Raw genomic sequence first — 22,407 nt, 5'->3', positions numbered from 1 at the left:
CATACAATAGCCTACTATCTATTTTATGAAGAACTTGATGGGAGAAGTTCCCAGGCTTTATAAGGAAACAATAAATGTCCAAGGAAGTGAGATTAGTATTGCTTGATTTGATTGGCATCCACTGGATAAATGGGTTGAATCACCTCACCGTCCTCTAGATATGTACACTTATTATTCACCGATCCTGGCTACCCTTACCCAAGCACGTGGTTCAGATAGGCTGCTCAACCTCTGGAGACTTCAGCTCTGCCATTGCAGAATGAGGACAATGGACAGAACACCCTGCACAACTACACAGAATCGGGAATTAACATCTATGAAGCACTTGAGCAACTTTTGACACAGAGGTAGCAGGATGGATAGAAGTTGGCTCATGCTGGCTGGGATGGTACAAAATAGGTCTCTTAAATTCCAGTAGGTTTTAGCATCTTTATTAACAGAAGTTCTCCTGACTTAAAATTACCATGGTATCTAAGGGTTCGGTCAGTAAAACGCTTCACAAGTGCAAACACAAGCTCATGAGTCTGATCCCTGGAACCCACACTTACAAAGACAGGCATGGTGGCACACACTTGTAATCTCAGTGCTGGGGAGGTGGAGACAGAGAGATCCCTGGGGCTCCCTAGCCAGTGAGAAATGCTTCAAAAAAAAAAAAAAACAAAACAACAACAAGTGGTGGATGGTACCTGAGGAACAACACCCAAGACCATCCTCTGGCCTCCTTGTGAATGAGCACACATGGACATGCACACAAGTGTACCAACACAGAGATGTGTACACACACACACACATACATACACACACGCACACACACGTGTTGGAATAAAAGAAGTAACCAGTTCAACAGGTATTAGAATCAAGATTCAAAACAATCACAAGAGACTAAACGATCCATTACAATCAATAATATATATTTACAGAAAAATAAATTACAGTTCTTGTACTTAGGCCCAGAATGCAAGTCTTGCAAGTTTAGGAACTGGGAGAAAGTTGCTTTCAGAGAAGCATATAGGGCTAGGATGAGCTCAAGAGTGCGGCTTGTGCCTAGCGTGTCAAGTCCCTGCTTTCATCACTAACGCTGAAAAAGAGCGAAGATGGGAGGTGGGGTGTGAGGCATGTATAATGCAGACACGAATGGAAGAAGCCTTATTGCCAGCTGTGTGTGCACTGACAGTTGTGCACCTACTCAGAGCTAATGGCGAAGGTGCCCTGTCCTGGACTCCGTTTTAGTGTCTAGACTCAACACTGGTGATGGAAAGTTTCTGATTTGTGATGAACAGGCTAGCTCAGGTCACGGAAAGAAGGGCATCACAGCCAGGCATGGTGCATTCCTGCTATCCCAATACTCAGGAGGCAGAAGCAGTAGAATTGCTATAGTTTAAAACCAGCCAGGTCTACAGAGCATGGATATATTTCAGAGAACAGACCAAGAAAGAAAGAAGGGGGGAGAGGAGAAGGGAAAGAGGGAGGGAGGGAGGGAGGGAGGGAGGGAGGAAGAGGAAGAGAAGCAGGAAAAGGAGGGGCAGAGAGGGCAGGAGGAGGAACAAGAGAAGCAGCAGAAGGAGGACCAGGGGAGCAGAGGGAGGATGGAGGGGAGAAACAAGAGGAGAAGCAGCAGGAGGAGGAGGAACAGGGGGAGGAGCAGGAGGAGGAGCAAAGGGAGGTGGCCCAGCAGCTGCACAAGTTGGCTCCAGCCTGCTGCTCCGTGGCCTAGAACCTGAAAGGTGTTATGTCTGCCACAAGACTCAGACAGCACAGTCTGCCTCCAGAGTGAGACACAGCACTAGCCAGGACTGTGATAAAGCTGGCCAGTCTAAGCGCATGCCTTCAGGATGGCAAGGGAGTGTCAATGCTGTGTGCTAACATCTGTTCGCGACTCACCAGGGGGCCCCCTCCCCAGTTACCAATGAGTCACTCCCTTTCTGCCTCTTCTGTTTGCTTAGTGGAGATCCGGAAACTCAAAGAACTAATTAAAAACAAACAAAAACAAACAACAAAACAAAAGTTCTTATTAACTGAAAATGTTTGAAGATGGATCGGCAGACTGAGGGGAAAGAAGAGGAGATACCCACATCTATCAGAGCTGGTCCAATACAGAAAACGATGTGGTAGAAATCTGTTTATCTGGGATTTGTCTTGCCTTGAATATGAAATCTCCCCCACGGGCTAAAGCGTTTGAGCAACTGGTGCCCAGCAGGCGACGCCTGTTTTCCTTTTGGGGCAGACAGAACATCACTACATAGAGCAGGATGGCCTCAAACTCTGAGATCCCCCTGTCTTTGCATCTGCCTCCCAAGCACTGGAAATAAAGGCACGCTCCACGGTACCCACCCTTCTGTTCGTTTTGGTGGTGCTATTTGGAAGGCTACAGAAGTTTTGGGGGTTGGGAACATCCCTTGAGAGAGAGGGTCACTAAGGGAGGGCCTTGAGGTCTCACAGTCCGGCCCCACTTCCTGTCTGCTCTCCGCTCCCTCACTTCCGGAAGAATCCACCAGCTACCCAGCAGCTGATTCATGATTGACAGGCCAGCCGACGATGCCTTCCCCGGTGTGATGGACTGCATCCCCTCAAACGATAAACCAGAATAAACCCTGAAGACGCTCGCTTTTTTGACAGCCAGTTAGTTTCAGCACGCGTTTTATTTAACCAGGGATTGGGGTAAAGGACTTAACAGATGTCAGCCTGTGAGTCTGCGGGCTCCACATACACTCTCCGTGTGCCACAAGCGCCTTCTGGCCCCATTGTATCTAATGTGAAACCGAGGCAAGAGCGCTGCTGCTGCCATAAGTGGTCCAAGGTCATTCACTGAGTCAAGAACAGGAGCTATGCATAGAACTGAAGTCTCCTGACGCACAGCCCTGCCCTGCATTCCACCAGCCGGTGATGCTGCACTCTGTGACCTACTTGTCCTGTGCCTCTTGTAGTTTTCCTCCCCAGTTCCCCCAGGGCTCTCTTTGAAGGCTGCATAAAGCACCTTAAATGAAAAGTGATTTGATAACATCCCATTTGTGATTTCATTGCCATGACGATAAAAGCCGTTAGAGGATGAACTCGCCCGGCGCGAAGACATTCTGATTAGCCATCAGAAAAGAGAACCTCAATTGCACATTTTAAATAATGCATGGTGTTTAGATGTCAGGCGGAAAAGGAACGCTGGAATGAATTCCATACATATCCTACAGCTTGCTGGAGACAGCAAATACCACTTTTATAAAAGTACAGATTTGGAGACTAAACAGAGCCTTCAGTTCTGATGTAATGTCTCAATATGGAACTAGACACGAATGTACATGGGAAAGACTAAGATTTCAAATTCACTGTCTTGAAGACTCATGCTATGTCACTGAACTCAAAGTATAAAGAGAAAGCCAATATGCTTATGAAAAAAGAACTATGGTGGGGGGCTGGAGAGATAGCTCAGTGTTTGAGAGCACCAGCTGTTCTTCCAAGGACCCAGGTTCAATTCCCAGCACTCACATGGCAGCTCCCAGCTGTCTGTAGCTCTAGTTTCCAGGAGACCTGACACTGTCATACAGATGTACAAGCAGGCAAAACACCAATGTACACGAGATAAAAATAATTAAATTCAAAAATAAAGGAACTATGGAGTCAGACCCTTCTTTAATCAAAGATTAAGAAGTACCTCTCACAGAAACTAGAAAATAAAATTAGTGATGAAAATTTTAACATAAAACACCAATTCAATGGTTTATTTAAAATTCAGATCTGAGCCAGAGAGATGGCACAGCAGGTAGAGGTGCCAGCTGCACAAGCCTGAGGCACTGAATTCGATTCCCAGAACCTACCTAAGAAAGCTGGATCTGTAACGCCAGGACTCTGGGGTTGAGACAGGGGGGTACACAGTGCAGCAGCAGAAAGAGGGCAGCCTTGAACCCACAGGAGGAAGGAGAACACTTCCCTGAGAGTATCCTCTGACCTTTAGATGTGGGCCACAGATGTGGGCCATGGCATGAACCACCACCACCCTCTTGCCAATGAAAATAACTAACTAAGTAAATTAAAAACCAGGTTCCCACTTTTGTATGCAAATTAATCCTAAGAAGTCCACAAGTGAGAAATCTTTTTCTTTAGAAATTTGTCCTAGAAAACATGGAAAGAAAAAAGAAGGAAAGAATAGCCAATGATGTACTTAAATTCCATCTATAAATACATTAAAATAAAGATATTTATTAGAACAAATCTTGTATAATGTGTTCCTGCCTGGCTCCTGGCCGCCTGGCCAGCTTATGCCCCGAAATAACAACACACAAATTGTATTCATTTAAATACTGCCCGGCCCATTATCTCCAGCTTCTTATTGGCTAATTCTCACATCTTGATTAACCCATTTCTAATAATCTGTGTAGCACCACGAGGTGATGGCTTACCAGGAAGGATCTTAACCTGCGCCCATCTTGGAGAGGAGAGCTATAGCATCTGCTTGACTCAGCTTTCTTTCTCCCAGCATTCTGTTCTGTCTACTCTGCCTATACAAGTTCTGCCCTATCAGGCCAAGAGGTTTCTTTATTAACCAATGAAAGTAACACATAGACAGATGACCCTCCTCCATCAAAAATCTGTTTCTGGAATGCAAAGACCTGGTTAAAAAAACAATCACAAAGGACCAAGCACTTTTCACTGTGTTGGTTATAAATGTATTCAGAAGCACATATCTACATATGGCGTCATCCTTACAATACCAAATTACTGTGAGGTGGTGGCACTATTTGCTCCTCCACTGACCGTGGACCATTTGGCTCTTTCCTAACTTTCTCTCTCTTGCACCATTAGGATTTTAGAAAGCATCTTCAGCTCTTCTGAATGTACAAGACTCAGAGTCATTAAAGCCACACAGCTTGGGAACGCAAAGGAGTGGTGGAGACCGGAAAGTCGTCAATCTATCAAAGTTTATAGGTGAGAAAGCCAAGCTCCATGTAAGTGAGCAGTACTTTTCTGACCAATTGCCTTTAATTCTCTATTTTAATGGCTTTCAAACTGTGTTCTACAGAGCTCTCTACTCATTTGAACTCAGGCTGTTATGTTCATCTGTCTTTAAAATGCTAAGGGTAAAAATACACACTACAGAATTAGAATATATCCATTCAGTGGCATAAGTATAGCATGTTTCCTTTTTTTTCTGAGCAATAGACTCTTTCTCTTGTGTGTGTGTGTTATATTGCTTTATCCATTAATAAAACCCCATTTATTTAATCAATCAATGCCCAAGCCTCCAATGAGACAAGAGCCAGGCTACTTGTTACTGCTCCTTATGTGCTACAAATGGATCAAATGGAAGGAGACAAACATATATTATTACTCAGGATGCACTGCTGTGAATATGCACTCTTTATCATAACCCAAATAAAAGCAAGACTCCTCAAGGTAGATGATGTCACTCTCATTTCACAGGTTAGGAAACTAAGCAGGAGAAGGTGAGCCATTCACTCGTGTTATACAGTGAATCCAAGGTAGAGAAGTATAAATTCAGATACGCGGGGGTCACGTGGCTGCTGCCTTTAAGCAACTCTCAATCTGTAAGGGGTGAAAGTGAAGACTCATTTAACTCCGGGAAGTATGAGGAAAGCAACTGTGGAGATGTGCGAATATGGAACGGAAGTGATTAGCGACACGAGCCAAGGTGTAGACACAAGGGAAACCGAAGCACAGATAAAGTCACCCCCAGAGTCACAGGATGAGGAAATGGCTGGGTCCACCCTAGAGCCATGGTGCTATGCCAATATCTAGTAAATAACAAAGGTGGGCCCATATGAATGGGGTGAAAGGGGCAAAGGCATTATGGGAAACAGAGTAATGAGTGGACCAGAGCAGGCAGCGGGAAAATTGAAACACTTCCCACTTCTCTCCATGGTCAACAACACACACTCTCTCACACGCTGTTCTCCAGCCTCGCTGGCTTGACAGTTACCGAGCCCCACAAAGCGTCCTTGCCTCAGAAGCCATGTACTCCATGGTGCCCCACTGCAAAGTAGCCTTCCTCTGTCTTACTTTTACCTACCTAGTTAGGAGTTCCTGAACCACCTCTGCTTCTCCCAGCGTGATTCATTCAGGTCTGCAAGGCCCCATCATGCCATAATATCTCAAAACAGTGCCTGTAAGTCCTCTTCATTGCATTACCTGACTTTGCAATTATACAATATATAGAGACCATGTCTGTTTTGTTGTTTCATCTGTCTGTCTGTCTGTCTGTCTGTCTGTCTGCCTATATATGATTTTTTGATTTCGTGTTGACACATAGCTCAGTAACAGAATTTGGAGCTGAATTGGAAGTAGAAAAAAATTAATCAAAGATGATGATGATGATATCAATATCATCATCACCTATATCAAATAGTCTTAAAATCGAGACACAACCCCACCAAGGGGAGGCAGCAGAAAGAAAGAACAAAGCTAAGAAAACCAGCTTGGGTTATTGCATCCACGTAGACATCTGAACCGAAGCAGCAGCGGAAGTGGAATTCAAGGACTGATACAAGGGCTGGGGCCGGATTCATTCATTCGCTGAGGGTTTGTGAACACAGGACTATGATGGGAGCTGTGAATGCCCATCCGTTCAGATGCACAGAGGGAACGAATAAACCCTCCCCAAGGAAATGCCCGCCTGTTCAGGTGCTAACCAGCTAAGACAATCATGAGGACCTCTCTGCACCTGTTTGAAGGAGCGTTTGGGCAGGAGAACCCCATTCTACTGCTAGAGCATGCTTGGGAAGGGGGGCTAAGTGGGTTTTACTGCAAAAAAATAAGCCCAAGGAACAAAAAGGAAAATGTATAGTAATCCTGCCTGAACAAAAACTGTAGATACAAAATGGCCACATTAGAAAGACTGTGGGTACCAGGGGTGAGGGAGGCAAACCGCTCGGAAGCAGTAAGAGACCGAGAATAGATGTAATCCTTAGATAAAGTTGCCCAAAGGGCACGAGGACTGACCTTCCATTGCTGGTGGCTGTCCAATCCTGCAGATTCTCCTCCTGAACATAGTTCACCTCAGTAAGACTCCACTAATCTCTTCCTTAGATTTTTTTAAAAAATCACACCCGTTTCTTGAAAATGGAAGTTTCTGGTAACAACGCCTCGTAATTTCCTGCGATGGTGTGAAATCTAAAGGTTGCTTTAAATATAAAGTTCACCTTCTCAAGAGCATCTGGGAGTGGATGCCATGTGTCTATTTTAACTTCATGTGTGGCAGTAGTAAGAAACGGGGAGCTGCCATCTCACGCCTCAACGGCGCTCCTGTTTCCTCTCACGTATGTCAGACGGACGAGCCAGCCTGAAACCCCTGCATTCCCAGAGTCACTGGAGAATTGCATCTTGTCACCAAGCTGTGGTGAACACCCTCCCTTGTCTCTGCACTTGACAGTTTGCAGACAGGTTTGGTGACAGGAAGGGTAGAGGTATCCTGCTGATGGAGGTGTGATGGGCTGTATTAAGACTAACACAAGATCTCCTCAGAAATACTTCTTTGGTCTTGGCCCTGGATTCCGGGCAGAGCTCCTATTGTACAGGTGATAGGGGCTACCTCTTGTTCACAAGAAGCCCCTTTCTGCCCCCCTGGAGTTCATGCTGACATTAATGAGGTGGCCCTGAGAGGTGGGGGCATTGCTTACAGAGGAACCAGCTTGTGATCAAAGAGCTAAAAAAAAATTCAGGAGCTCGAAAGTTTAGCACTGCCCCCTGACCTCTAGGAAGAGACGGGAGCTGCAAGCTGACTTAGCCACTAGTTATGCCTACAAAATGGGGGTTCTAGTGAGCACAACTATGTGCCCGAAGGGTGGCATGTAGGATAGGCTGTGTAATTGTCCTGTCTACATCCCATTTGGCAGTTTCTGAGCCATGTCTCTTGTGATCACCTGGCATAGTGAGTGAGTGTTCCCTGAGTTCTGTGAGGCGTGTCTTCCAGCATGTAACTGAGCTCATGGAGGAGGGCCATGGGGACGCCGACTTTGTGCACATCGGTCAAATGTACAGTGGAGTCTTGGGACAGCAGGTTGGTGTCAGTATCGAGGGAGCGTGGGGAGCTGGAGAGCGCACTCTAACTTGTGGGGCTTGATGTTAAGTCCAGGAATGCAGTCGTCAACTTGGACTGAACTGCAGGACATTATGGTCCTGGAAGTGAACTAAAACACGGCTTAGGCGGCAAACCCTGCACGCTTGGTACCAGAAGTACACTCGAGAGCAGTGTTTTCCGTTGAGGATATGCTACAGGGCTTGTTCCTATCTGACAGCTGTCACTACGGTGGAGGGACAGTCCTTCTGAACTGGTGCTGGGGAGATTCAGGACTCAAGCCTTCATGAGAAACCCCTTAAAACAGAACAGAGTGGGGGATGGGGGAAGCATTATCAGAATCATCATCAGCTAGTTGGGGCAGCAAGCAGGAGAGGGCGGTTTGTCTCCACCTGTGTTCTGAAATCAGTGCCCAGTCCAGGGCAAGGGCTTCAGGAGAAACCCTGAACGGTCCTGCAGTACAAAAGTGTGCTGACCCCTGGGGCCTGGTCCTGTCCTGGCTCCCACTCCGCAAGAGAAGAGCTCCCTGCTTATTAAATTCTTCCTTTCTTCCTGGCTCTTTTCCTCGGGCAGTGTTCCAGTTTCAACTGTCTTTACTTTACACATTTAATTTCTTTTCTTTCTCTGGCCAGTTTAACTCTATAGTCGGCTCATTTCTCTCCATGCGTTCTTGCTGCCCTTCCAGGTATTCAGTTCTTTCCCGGACTTTTCGTTCATTGTGGTAAGAATTTTAACATGGGATCCAATAGTTCAACAAACATTTACTGGCTTTAAATTTTTTTCATATGATATATTTATATCATATTCTTTCTCCTCCCCCAACTTCTATAGTCTGTCCACTTCCCTACCCACCCAAGCTCATGTTCTCACTCTCTCTCCCCCCCAAAAAAAGCAACTCCCAAATCAAAACAAGCAAAAACTTCCCCCAAAAAACAACATAAACAGATGAAGTCTGAAGTCAGCTCTGTGTTGGCCAACTACTTCTGAGCATGGACCCTCCCCTGGAGTGTGGCTTATATAGCCAGTGTGACTCCATTGAAGAAAACTGATTTGTTTTTTCCCAGGAGGTATCTTCTTAGTTAGGAGTGGGACTAGGCATCCAATTCCCCTTCTCAGTGCTGGGATTTTGTCTGGCTTGGACTTGCGCAGGTCTCACGCACACCATCACAGTCTCTGTGCAATCACAGGTATATTGGCCCTACTGGGGCTTGACAAACTCTAAAGCATAAACTACCCTGGAGTTTGACTAGAGGTACAATGTCGTACACAGCTCTCGAGGGGTCTCATCTTTCATGAGGGAAACATTCACCTGTGGATTCATAACCCCCATTTTTACCTCCCCAGCCACTAGTAACTACCGCCATTTCACTCTGTCCTCTGTGAATTTGACTGTTTCAGGAACCTAATATCAGAGTATCTGCTTTTCTGTGCCTGGCGCATTTCAAAGAGCTCAGTATCCCCAAAGTTCATCCATGTACCACATTACAGGATGTCCTCCTTTCAAAATTTTAGCATTTATCTGTTTATTCTGAGTGTACACACATGCATGTGTGTAGGTACGCTCATCATGGCATGTGAGTGGAGGTCAAAGGGCAACTCTGTTCTCTACCATGGAATTTCCAGATATTGAACTCAAGTCATCAGGCTGGGTAGCACTCACATTTACCCGCTAAGCCATCTTCGCTATCCCATCCTTTTTAAAGGCAGTCCACTGCATGTATATACCATGCTTTCTTTAGTGTTTGGTTTTGTATTTTTTTGTTGTTGTTGTTTTAAGATGACATGGCATGAACAGTCTTACTGTGTAGCACAGGCTGGTCTTAGATTCTTGGGCTCCACCTATCCTCCTGTTTTAGGTCCCCAAGGAGCTGACATTTCTGGCATGTTCCCGAGTACTTGCCACATACCGTGTTTTCTTTATCCATTCATCTGTCCACGGACATTCGGAGTGTTTCTATATCTTGGCTACTGTGAATGTCACAGCAACAAACACAGAAGTACTGTGAACCCTTTGATGCCCTTACTTCAAATATTAGTTCTGAGATTAATATTCAGAGGTGGAATTCCTTGGTGTATGGCGCTTTTAATGTTTTGGAGGGATTGCCACACTGCCTTCCTCCATGGCAGCAACAGTGTGTATGCTTACTGATAGTGCTGAGCCTCCTGTTGCCTACACTGTCACCAACAGGTGTCTCTTGAAATCTTAGTCCTTAAATGACAATAGCTACCCTGGAAGGGTAAAGTGATAGCTTAGCGTGGTTTAGAATTTTATTTCTCGGAAGATAAACAACATAAATAGAGGTTCACAGACCTACGGCCTTTCTGCGTCTATTGGGGAGATGTTTCAAGTCCTTAGCCCATTTTTAAATCATTCTCCTGTTGTTACTGCTCTCAAGTTGTGGAACTCTTCCCACATTTTGCAGATGACCCCTTACCAGATATGCGATTAGCAAATATTTTCTCTTAACTGTATCTACTTCATCAGCCTGAGACTTCTCCGACACAGAGAGCTTTACAGTTGGGTGCCTGCCCTAATTGCTCTCATGGTGTCAGCCTGGCCTAATATAAAATGATTCCCATCTCTGTCCTCGGAGGCAGGGCCTGATGCCGCCAAAGCCTTCTGAGAAGTGTTCTGGACGGCCTCCTTCTCTTCTGAGAGGCCTTTCAGGACAGTGTTTCCTGTCAAAGTGCTGTTCTTTTGACTTTGCCCTCAACCTCTGGCCGCTCTGCCTCCCTCTCCTTGCCGAGGACTGAAATGTAGTCCCTCGACGTTTCTCTTCTGGTTTTGTTCCCAGCACAAGTCTTTCTCTAGACCTCAGCGACAGCTAGCGTGCCCAGGAGTTCCAGTTCTGTCTAACACTGCTCCCCACGTCTTGTTCCTAGACTTTTAGTTTAAGCTCCTAACTTTTTTGGAGCCCTCTAGGGATGTCTTAGGAGTGAGCGCCTCTAGCTCAGAAGCACCATCATGGCTGGACTATACTTATCTCTCATGCAGTCAAATTTGACACTTTCCATTCCCTCATGATGTACATTGCCATGAAGGTCGGCTGGTCCCACTCTAAAATGTCTTTTGCATACAGCATCCCTTTTTTCTACATCACCACTGCTGCCACTGCCGCCACCGCCACCACTACCACCACCACCACCACTACCACCATCACAACTACTTGCTACAAACAACCACTACCATAACCATCGCCACTACCACCACCTACTACTACAACAACTGCCACCACAACCAGATGTGGGATTCTCCTTTGTATGCTGTGAATATGATTGGTTAATTAATAAAGAAAACTGGCTTGGGCTGATAAGGCAAAAGTATACAGCTAGACAGGGAAAACTAAAGTGAATGCTGGGAAAAAGAAGGGCAGAGTAAAGGAGGAGCCACATAGCCTGGCCAGAGACAGACACCAGAACTTTACCCCAGTGATGCACTTTTTTAATTTATTTATTTATTAAAGATTTCTGTCTTTTCCCTGCCACCGCTTCCCATTTCCCTCCCCCTCCCCCAATCAAATCCCCCTCCCTCGTCAGCCCAAAGAGCGATCAGGGTTCCCTGCCCCTGGATGGAGGTGGGTGGTCCAGTGATGCCTTTTTAAAAGCTCCTTAGCATGTTAGTTGAAGCAAGGGTTCCAAATCTCTGGGACAAAGTTGTACATGGTTATCTATGGGACATGGGACACAAACATGGTGGCCGGCACTTCTGTTTGTTCTGTAACGTCTTCCTTCCGGAATGTGCTCAGAAAACATGTTTCCTCACGTCACTTAGGAGATACTGCCCTACTGTAATTCAACGGTATGCTCTGATATGATTTGTTTAAGTCTAGAAAAAGGAACTGATCATGTGACGTTGGCTAATTCCCAGAAAGATACACTCTGCAGGCAGACACTAGTCTCTGCAACATGCTGTGAAAACTACAGCATATCCGCAAACATGACCACAAATCATCTGCAGCGCTTTCTGGGGGGTGGGGGATGGGGGAGAACTCTGTCGATACACCATGAACCGTGCTGGCTTGGCTACTTGTTCTGACCAATAGAAAATGTCAGAAGTGGTATTTTCTACTTCTAGAGCTGAGACCTTCCCCCCCATTGAATGCAGCTGCCATGATGCAATGCAAAGGAAGATACTGCAGCTTTCTGGACACTGGGGTACAGGATTACTGATGATCTTTATCAGTAACTAATATCCACCGTGAACCACACACCTATCGTAGCCTGCACCTAGCCGCACACGAGCCCTGCCAACCCACGGCTGCTGTGAGCACGAGACTGAAGGTGCACCGCTGTGCCGCAACAGGTGCCTGACATAGAGACGATGCCAAGACGTGCAAGACTACTCTGAGAACTATCTGTGACTTGATCAGACTCCTGCGCTCCAGAGCTGGCCTGCAGCAGCACGGAGAATGGCTTGGGGTGGTGCAATGTAGAGGTGACGGGACATACCAGATGACCACAGCAATAGAGGTGAGAAAAAAAAATCCATCACCACACAGGGAATCCACAGGATGCTGAAGACAGGGTTAAGAGTAAAGGAGGAAACCAAGAACCACTTGGATGGTTCTGGACCAGGTGAACAAATGAATGACAGTGCCATTCACCAAGAGAGAGATTACGAGAGGAAGAGGAGGATTGCCATAACTGTGAGACATCCAACAATAGACGGTGGAAATTAACTTAGTGGGACCACTCTAGGTGGGCAGCCAAATGTTCTGATTGGAGGGGTCATCTTGATAACAGCACATATGGTACAGTGAGAGCTTCCCAGGCAGGTAGAGTTTGAATGGTGTGAACACCTTTTGCTACTTCATCGGAACCGAAAGAAGGGTTAAGAATGGATGTAGTTCCAATGCTGCATAATGCTTAGGTTGCGTGCAATAGCCTGTGAGTCTTACAGCACACTGGCAGCGCATGGTGTTCCCTAGCAACGTCACTACCACTTAGTAGTGTATCCACACTGTGTATCCAGGGTACAGGTTTTCCTCCTTCCTCCCTGCTCCCCCCGCCCCGCTGCCTCATTTTGTTCTGTATGTTCTTCATATGCCTCCCATCCAGCAGAGCAGCAAGTGGTTCTAACACTAGAAAGAATGGAGATTACAGGCTACACAACACTCGAGATTATCTCCAAGCTACACTTTCTCCAAGTGGGCACAAACCTACGATTCACCCACGTCACACAAGCAACCAACGTTAATACTCACATACAAATATCGACATACCTTTGCTGTTGGTTAAAATAGCAGGTAAATGGCTGGGAGCCGATCTCATCTTTCCAGTACTGTTGCCAGTTCATGACACTTTCCAAATTCTTCTGGTTTTCTCTCGTACAGGGCGGGATATAGGAGCACTAACAGGACAGAACACAGAAAGCCAACCTATTAGTATACAGAAGGGTCTATGGGATCCTTCTGGTTCTCAAATACTTCGTTTTATTATAGTCTGTGGCTTGGGACTGATGAGAAGGTGCAGGTTCAGGGGTCGCCATTGCCTGGGTCAGCATCCAATACCCGTCCCAGTGGCTGTGAAGGTGTCACTACCATGCATCGTGGTTTCCCCCGTCACTCTGGAGCCACCATTTTGATCTCAAGACAGGAAAAGGTTCTGGACACTATAGAAGACACCATGCTCATGCCCAAACGATCACAAAGCCATCTGAAAGTGGCTGAAGGCCCTTGGCTAGGACGGTCCCAGGGACCCGCAATCATTATTTTTTCTGCAGAAATGGGAATGTTGGAGGTAACAAATCTAATTTTGACACAATCTTTAAATACAACCAAATTGACACGGATTTTCAAATTTCTAATTTGGCACAAGGGCCAAAAAATATTCAGTAGCAAAATTACCTTCAGTCACTAAAAAAATGAGGTACAATGGTATAGAAAATTAGAAGTGAAATATACCTTCTCTGCCTTTGCAAAGATCTGCCAACACAAGGAGGCGAGGGGAGGGGTAATAATTAGTATTCCCAATCCCTACCTGTGAGTCTTTGCATTTTCTTCCTCTACTTTAACTAACCAATAGCTCACAGCCACTCTCGGGGTGCCACTTTTCCCACTGAAGTTTTCATTTCCCACATCGTCCACATGCTGGACGATGGAACCAGCAGAGATTCCTCTCAAGTGTGCAATCAATGTCCTTTGCTAACCGATGGCTTTCCTAGCCGTTCCCGTGAAGAGACTCGAGGAAGCGGTATAGATTCAGCAACTCTGAGGAGCCGCTCTTAGCTGCGGATGTTAAAGCGAGCCCTTAGCATCCTAAACCACTTCTACCACTTCAGTCGCTTTTGATGGTGAAGATGGTGGCTTCTACCCAGTGTTAATAACAGGCAAAGATCCAATGGGCCTCAACCTGCGTGCTTCTTATACGTCTCTAATGATCTCCATTGTACAGATGAGAACATTAAGATTCCTCTCAGCCCTGCGACTGGACTCAGCCAAATCATTACTCTCTTCTGAGGTGTTAACCAAGGTATCTTATAATAAGGAACTGAAGACAAGAACTCAACTTTGCAGTCTAATTTGGTTCACACTGACCTATTCATTCATTCTCTTATTCGTTTATTGTTATGGGTTCTGTTCATATTGTGCTTGTGTGTGCAGCTGCATGCATGTACATGTGTGTGAAAGTGTCCGTCATTGGGTACCATCCACTTTGTATTTGAGTTGAGTTTCTCTCTGGTTTGCCATTTGGCCAAACAGCCTAGGGCAGCTGGCCAGAAAGCCCAGATCCAGCTCTCTCTACCTCCGATCTCACTACCACTGGGATTATAACAGTGTACCTACCACCAGGTCCAGATTTTAACATAGGCTCTGGAGACCCAAACTTCTGTCCTCATACTTTACTGACCGAATTTTTCATCCCCGACTCCCCCACCCTTTGTCTTTGCGAGACAGGATCTTGCTATGTAGCTCTGACTGGCAGAGAACTCACTCGAGGGCTAGGATGACAAGTATGTGCCACCAAACCTGGCTCAACTGTTTCATCTGCAGCATGTTAAATTCACAAGAAAAAGACTTTCTCCCCATCGCTCTCTGTTAAAATTCAAAACTGTGTTGATGATGTGTGCAGCTCTTCACTCTCCTCCTGCCTGCCCATCCTTGCGGAATCCTGGGAGACAGCCAAGTCGAAGCACTTGGTCCTCAGATCCGCCACAGCTGTCACAGTATCTATGCGGCACGGACTGTTACCTCCTGCTAGTGCTCTCTGTCCTTAGTCGCCTCTTTTTGAGAGTCAGCTCTAGTGTTACCCATCTGTAGGAATCTTCTTGTTCTTGTTCCAAACCAAATGTGTTGACCCAGGAATCAAACCAATGGACTCACAGCTAAAATCACACAGCAGCACACTTGTCTGCCAGTGTCAGGGCTCTATCTCTGGCTGCTGAGTTGAGAGCAAGAGCTCTCTCCTCTCTCTCTCTCTCTCTCTCTCTCTCTCTCTCTCTCTCTCTCTCTCCTGTATGTTCACCCTGGTCCTGGTGATGATTTTAAAACAAGTCTAGAACATACAAAGACACGTTTCACTCAAGATAATGAAGTTTATCTTGAGTAAACTTTCCTCAGGACACTGCTTTCCCATGTTAGACATTTTAAACTATAAATGCACATGTATTTTAATTTGTAGTAAATTTCATTATTCCCCATCCTACATAACAAACTCGTGTTACATAAATAGGTTTTTAACCACCGAATAGCTGAATACGAACCCCATGGACACACAGCTTCCCTCTCTTTCCAAGGGAATAACACAGTTTTGTGGCAGAGTCTGGATTATGAGTTTTTCTAAAGCTTCAGTTGAGCTTCAAAGCCACAGGAACAGTATGTGGCTTCCGTCTTATGATTTGTTTGGTGTTTGGTCTTGGGTAAATTACCTTTCTCTGGGCTCCTGTTTTTTGGTTGTTGTTTTTTTCTTTTCTCTAGTCTGTACAACCTCCAAAATAATTTTTAGCTCTGCTTCTGCCTCTCCTCTTGGAGGCACATCAAGAAACAACCCAGCCAGAAGCAGACTACAAATACTGTCAAAACATTTTCCCCCAGAAGTGATCCTGCCTCTGGGGAGATGTCAGGGAGACTTGGCTGAGCCACTGTTGCTGCGGACAAAGAGGACCAAAGAGGACCAGAGCGATGGGTGGGTCCAGCTCTGGACTGGTACTTTCTTTACATTAGCAAGACCATGAGCTGCCCACTTGATTACTCCACACAGTGTGTTGAGTATTTCCTCTCCTTCCATTAACACATCTTCTTTCTACCCATGGTCAAAGTGAGACGAGGTGCCAGTTTATTGTGCTCTTTCAAGGAAGGAGAAAGTTCCAGACCTAGAGGCAGATCTGTGAGGTGCAAACATCTCAGAAGTCATCAGGACCCTTCCAGGATTGGGCGTCATTGGCACAGGGCCACACCAAACATGTCAGGGGATAACCAAATGCAGTCAGAACATACTGAAGCTATTCATAACATAACTCAGCTCGAATTCTTTACTGTTTTTGGAGCCAAACAGGTTTAAAAGACTTATCTCTCTACCAGATGGCAACTCCGGGATTTGATCAGGGGAATCACACCCGTGTTTCTGGAAACATCAGAGGAAAACGTTCATCAAGGTCCCTAATAGGCAAGCTGTGGTTTCACATGACGCGAGAGAAGAAGTGCCTGGCTGTAGGGAGCTTTCGGCGGGATTTAAAAGCAAACTACATTTCTGTATCAGGAAAAATAACCATGAAATTCTTTCCCCATGGACTCCATTCTTTCCACTGGTTAAATAGTGAGTCTTTAGCATTGTAGCAATTTGGTAAAGTCAATATCATTATGAACGGAAGGAAAATGTTTAAAAGACTAACTCTGGTTCTTAATAATCATTATTTTTCATTTTCTCAAATCTTGGCGGCCCAGGTTATTTACCTCTATATGTCTTGTGAATTATCTTGGATCCTTCTAGAGCCCTTTTCAGCTCTATGCTCAAGATCATTATAGATGGATAGAATTTTAAAGTCCATTAAAAACAGTCTTAAAGCAGTGTTTTCAAAGAGGATTCTAGAAAAGCTGTCATACAAAATCCCTTCTCTCTCAATCATGCCAACTGAATGGTTTTTCTAAAACTTCACAGCTCTGACCTGACTATTTCTTTGGGGAGGAACCATAAATGCACAAACTCACTGCTTAGCATTCCCATCCTTGCGGACAACGCCACTGGCAATGTCAGCATTAGAATCTCATCTCCAGAATACCGAAGGGAAACTTAAGGGTAGTGAGATGGCTCAGCAGATAAAGGGGGCTTGCTGTGAAGCCTGATGACCTGAGTTCGATTCCCCAAAGCCCACATAAAGGTGGGACAAAAGAACCAACTCCGTAGGTTGTCCTCTGACCACAAGCAGACCATAGCATACACACGCCTGTGCCTACTCCCACCCCACCCAACATAAACAGTGTTTTACAAATGAAAAAGAACAGGAATGTTAGATTGAAAGCTCTAAAATAGGTTGTTCAAGGCCACAGTGGTAAATGGGGCATTTTGTGTAAAAAGTACAGTTATTTTTGTTGTTTTTGTTCCGTTTTGGGGTTGTTGTTTATTTTGATTTTGAGACCAGGTCTCACTCTGAATTGGGACACCCTAAGTGGCAATGAGTAGCCTCAAACTTACTATGGGTTGAAGATATCCTTGACCTTCCTGTCCTCCTGCCCCTGCCTCCCAAATGCTGGAACGGCAGGAGTATGTCATCACCCCTGGCATATAGAGTATGAATCCCCCCACACGTCCTCCTTTTTCTGCCCGTCTAGCTTCCCAGATTTCCCTCTTTGGAGCTTTTGAATTTGGGACTAAGGAGATGCCCATTCATGCACTGCATCTTAGAAAACCAATGTCCCCTCTCTGGAATTATTGTACTCCTCCCAAGTACAATAATGGTGATGAGACAGTTTGCTGCACAGGTTTGTGACCCTGGTCAGAGAAAGGCAATTCTAAGTCTTCCTCCCACCTCGTTTGGCTCAGGATCAGTTTCTAGTGGCAGTTATAATTGTCTGTAGGTGAACCGTTAGATACAATGTCTTTGGTGGCGGAAGACAATAGGATTCCCTTAGAGAAACTTCTTCCCTGTGATCCCGAACAATTTGGTTTCTGATTTTGCAAAGGCAGCATTTCCCACCTTCTAACGCCATTACCACCCAAGGAACCTGCCCACATTCGGATCCTCATTCCTGACACCTGAAATGGGACGAGATCCCTTTCTTTAGAAAGTAGAAAAGAAGGGAAGAGAGGGAGGCACACATTCCCAAAGGCAGTGATGATGGCACATCTATAATGTGTAAAAAAAAACAAAAACCGTGACACCAGGGAAAGAGGCCAAGATGAACTGAACACAACTCATCGCAGGGCTCCCCAGTGTATGGTGACGGGGTGGAGGTGCAAGCCTTGGGTTTCCTCCAGTAGCTGAGTCAGCAGGGAAGGGGAATCCCCTTTTGTCACCCTGTCACTTGGATGGCAACGAGTGGCCTGCCAATATGTTAAAAGAGAACCTGGTCGCTTAAAATTTAGCTACTTTGGGGCTTTAAGACTAGTAACCAATCACAAGAAGGGAGCCTGAATTGGCTTTGCTATAGCTCCACAGGGAAAGACAGCACTAAGAGGCAACTGTGGAGAAGGGGGACCCGTGGGGAGAGGGGACAGATCAGGCTGGCTTGGCTCCTACAGTAAAGTGCTCAGGGACTAGCAGCTCCGCTCTAGACCCTGGAGTGCGACAGCTCAGGGGTAGATCACCTTCTGGAGCCGTCCATCTACTGTCTGCTTAAGAGCCTGGAAACAATGACGCTCCGTCATCATCTACTCAACACACCGCTGCTTCCATCCTCCTACCGATGATAAACACCGAGAGAATCTTCAAAGTACAGGGCTGGGTCAGGGGCTGTTACAGCTCTCGGAGTTGTGCATGCTTCTCGTATGGCCAACACAATTGGGAGGCATTCACCAACAAGGACGTTATCCACTCCAGGGGGACAGTCTGGGGAGCCCCCGAGAACTTGCCTCAAAGCTAAGCATGGCGAGGAGAGGCCCCTGGCATGCAGAGAAGGAAAACGATTGCAGCGAACTCAGACATGGCAGACAGAGGACAACGTAGGCTCAACACCAGCAAACCATAGGAACCACATGAGTCCACAAGAACATCTGACGGCACCCGAGAGTGTGGCTAGCAGTCTCTAGAGCGTGAAGATCCAGAGAAAAGCTGCTCCAATACTTCAGCTTGGTTTTTTCATTGCCTTATTACTTTGCTACACCCCCATTTTTTTATTATAGTTTCATGAGCATTTTTACTTCATCAAATTAAAGTTACATGTTTTTATATTCCCCTTCAAACACTTAAACTTTTGCATACTTTTCATTATAATGAAATGCCTTATAAAGTATTCTCTGTTTTGTTCCACACCCAGTCCTCCATACTTTCAGTAATTTTTGTTACTTTGTAAAAAAAAAAAAAACACACCTTGTTTTAATATACTTAGAATTTAAAAAATGATTATCTAAAAATTTCATACTTAAATACAGTGTATCTTGGATTATTTCCAATTTTTCTGCCTCCCCCAATACTTCCCCTTCCCAGCTCAGGTCCTCTTTTTTTTTCTATTTAATTTTTATTTTAATTATGTGTAAGAGTGTGTGTCTGTATATGGGCATATGCACATGACTGCAGATGCACATGGAAGCCAGAAGAGGGCACTAGACCTGCCAGAGCTGGGACTACAGGTGGTTGTGACCTGCCCAATATGTTTGGGAGCGAAACTCTAGCCCTCTGCAGGAACAATAACCTCCTCCTCCTTCCCCTCTTCCTCCTTTTTCTTAAAATAACAACAGGGTCCAATTAGTGCTGTCTGAATACACATGGATATGTAGACACCCACAAGACCATGGACAACCCACCAGTAGCCACACTCCCAAAGGAAAACAATATTGTTTCCCCCCCTCCCCCAGGAGCCATCATAGCTCTTCTGTTAGGGGTGGAGCACCATGAGCCCTCCCCCACCCATGTTAGAATGATGAGCTTGATCTTGTGCCTGTCTTATGCAGATAACCATAGCCACTGTGAGTTCCTGAGTGTAATGTCCTCGTCAAGTACAGAAGACAGCATTTCAGGGCACCCCTCCCCATCTTCTAATTTTTATATTATTTCTGTCTCCTCATCCACAATGTTCTCTGAGCTGCTGAGGAGCTGAACCATCTGGTCAACTGACATAGACATCGCCTTTAAGACCGAGAGTTTGACAGTCACTTATTCTCAACACTTTCTCCAGTTGTGTGCCTCTGCCTTGATTTCTGCCCATGGCAAAGAGAACCTTCTCTGCCCATGGCAAGGAGACTGGAAATAGCACTAAATCTCCGGTTGTAAATATAAATATTCAGGGGGTGGTTTAATAACAGGTACATTGAACAAGACATCAGCAGCCAATTCCCTCCTAGGACATATGACCTTCCTGGATACTGGCTTTTGACCTGGTTTACAGTATCATTCCCACTTGTGGATCGGGCTTTAAATCTACACTTTAAAAAAGCAATTGGTTGCCCACATAAACAGTCATCCACTATTTCACCAACAGGTGCAACTTGTCTGGCAGCTCTGTACTATGCAGTGCCCACTGCTGGCGAAGTCCATTGCTGACTTCTCTCACCCAGTGGCCTGCACTGTGCCTTCCATCACTAGGAAAGTAGCCAGCAGGGAAGATGCTTCCAGCTCAGGTCCAACTTGACTGCTCGATGCCCTGCAACACGAAGTGTGTCTCCATCACTCCCACTCAGCACAGTGCTTGAAGCAAAGCAATGAGATAATGAATAAAAAAACAGGCAGACAAGAAAGGAAGAAGTCAAAGTGTCCCCATCTGCAGATGATGTGATCCTATAGGTCAGAGAACCTAAAGCCTCCACCAGAAAACTTCCGCCCGCTGAGTACCTTCAGCAAAACAGCAGAGTGCTGGCTGTGCACCTGGAGAAGAGTGAGCCTAGATCCTTGTCTCTCACCCTGCACCAAAGGAAAGAAGGTGGGAGGGAGGAAGAGAGGGAAGGAGGGAGGGAGGGAGAGAGTAGGAAGGGAGGAAAAAGGAGAGAAAGAGGGAGGGAGGGAGGGAGGGAGGAGAAAGGGGAGGAAAGGAGAAAGGAAGGAAGGAGGGAGGACGGGAAGGAGGGAAAGAGGGAGGGAGGAGGAGGGAGGGAGGAAGGGAAGAATCAAAAACACAAATGTACGATCTGAACCCCTGAAAATGCTAGAAGAAAACACAGATAAAATATTTCAAATCTAGGCAGAGAGCAAGACTTTATATAGAGTCCCCCCCCCCACACACACACACAAAGAGCATGGGAAATAATCCAAACAAGTGTCAGAGGGGATTACATGACACTAAATGTATCTTCACAGCAAAGGAAGCAATTACCAAAGTGATGTGACTGCCTACAGAATGAGGAGGGGGATATTTTCCAACTATGCATCCACCAAGGCATTACTATCTAAAATATAAAGAGCTGCAAATCTTGAACACCAAAGACCAAATTCCCAAGTCAAAAACTGGGCTGGTGAACTTAAAGGGCAGATCTCAAAGAAGGACAATAAGTGGGCAATAAATATTTGAAAAAATGTTCAGTATCCTTAAGCCATCGGAGAGATACAAGCTAAGACCGCGTTGAGATTCCATCTTGCTCCCCTCAGAAGAGCTATTGTCAAGAAAAAAAAAAAAGCTGGCAGGACGTGGGGGAAATTAAAGAGAGTTCCAACAGCACTTACCCAGTGCTGGCTGGAACGTGAGGTGCTGCAGCCACTGTGTATGTCAGTGTGGAGGCGGCTCAAAATACTAGAAGTGGGGTTGGTGTGACGGACGGCTCCGTGGGTAAAGACACTTACGAGGCAAGTCTAGTGACCTGACTCTGACTGTCACAAACTTGTCCTCTGGCCTCCTCACAGTCGCTGTGGCATGCATATCCATATTTAGTAATAACAAGTCAATGAAAAATGTTACGACCACTCCAAATATAACCACTATACGATGCAGCTATACAACTCCTGAGTATATACGCAAGTAGTGATCTGGTACTTGTTTATTAACGCTGCACTGTTCATGGTATACATGCCAGCAAGCAAGCTCAGATGTCCACCAAAAGATGGATGATTGCAGCAATATAAATAGTAGAACTGTATTCATCGGGATGCAGGAAAAATGGCTAGAATTGGAGATCATTATGTTAAGTGAAATACATCAGACTGAGAAAGATGAATACCAAATGTTTTTTTCTTATATGTGAATTCTACAGGGGTGTGTGTGTGTGTGTGTGTTGAGTGAGAGGGGAAGTAGAGGTCTTAAGGAGAGGAAAAAAGAGGGAGCAACAGAGAGTATACAATGTGAAATACAAACACGGGACTGCTTGGG

The 22,407-nt window shown here is 45.6% G+C and overlaps 1 protein-coding gene across 1 annotated transcript in view; it reads right to left on the bottom strand.

The window, feature by feature from the left end:
* The window catches only part of Kcnmb4 (potassium calcium-activated channel subfamily M regulatory beta subunit 4), a 56,016-nt gene that overhangs the window by 16,649 nt on the left and 16,960 nt on the right, over nucleotides 1–22,407 (bottom strand). Inside the window, exon 2 of the mRNA XM_005358041.2 lies at nucleotides 13,243–13,370. Coding sequence (XP_005358098.1) covers nucleotides 13,243–13,370 — 128 coding nt within the window. The remainder of the gene's footprint in view (nucleotides 1–13,242; nucleotides 13,371–22,407) is intronic.

Source organism: Microtus ochrogaster, chromosome 24 (genome assembly GCF_000317375.1).
Source record: "Microtus ochrogaster isolate Prairie Vole_2 chromosome 24, MicOch1.0, whole genome shotgun sequence".
NCBI classification, from domain to species: domain Eukaryota; kingdom Metazoa; phylum Chordata; class Mammalia; order Rodentia; family Cricetidae; genus Microtus; species Microtus ochrogaster.
This window is presented reverse-complemented; position numbering and strand designations above follow the sequence as displayed.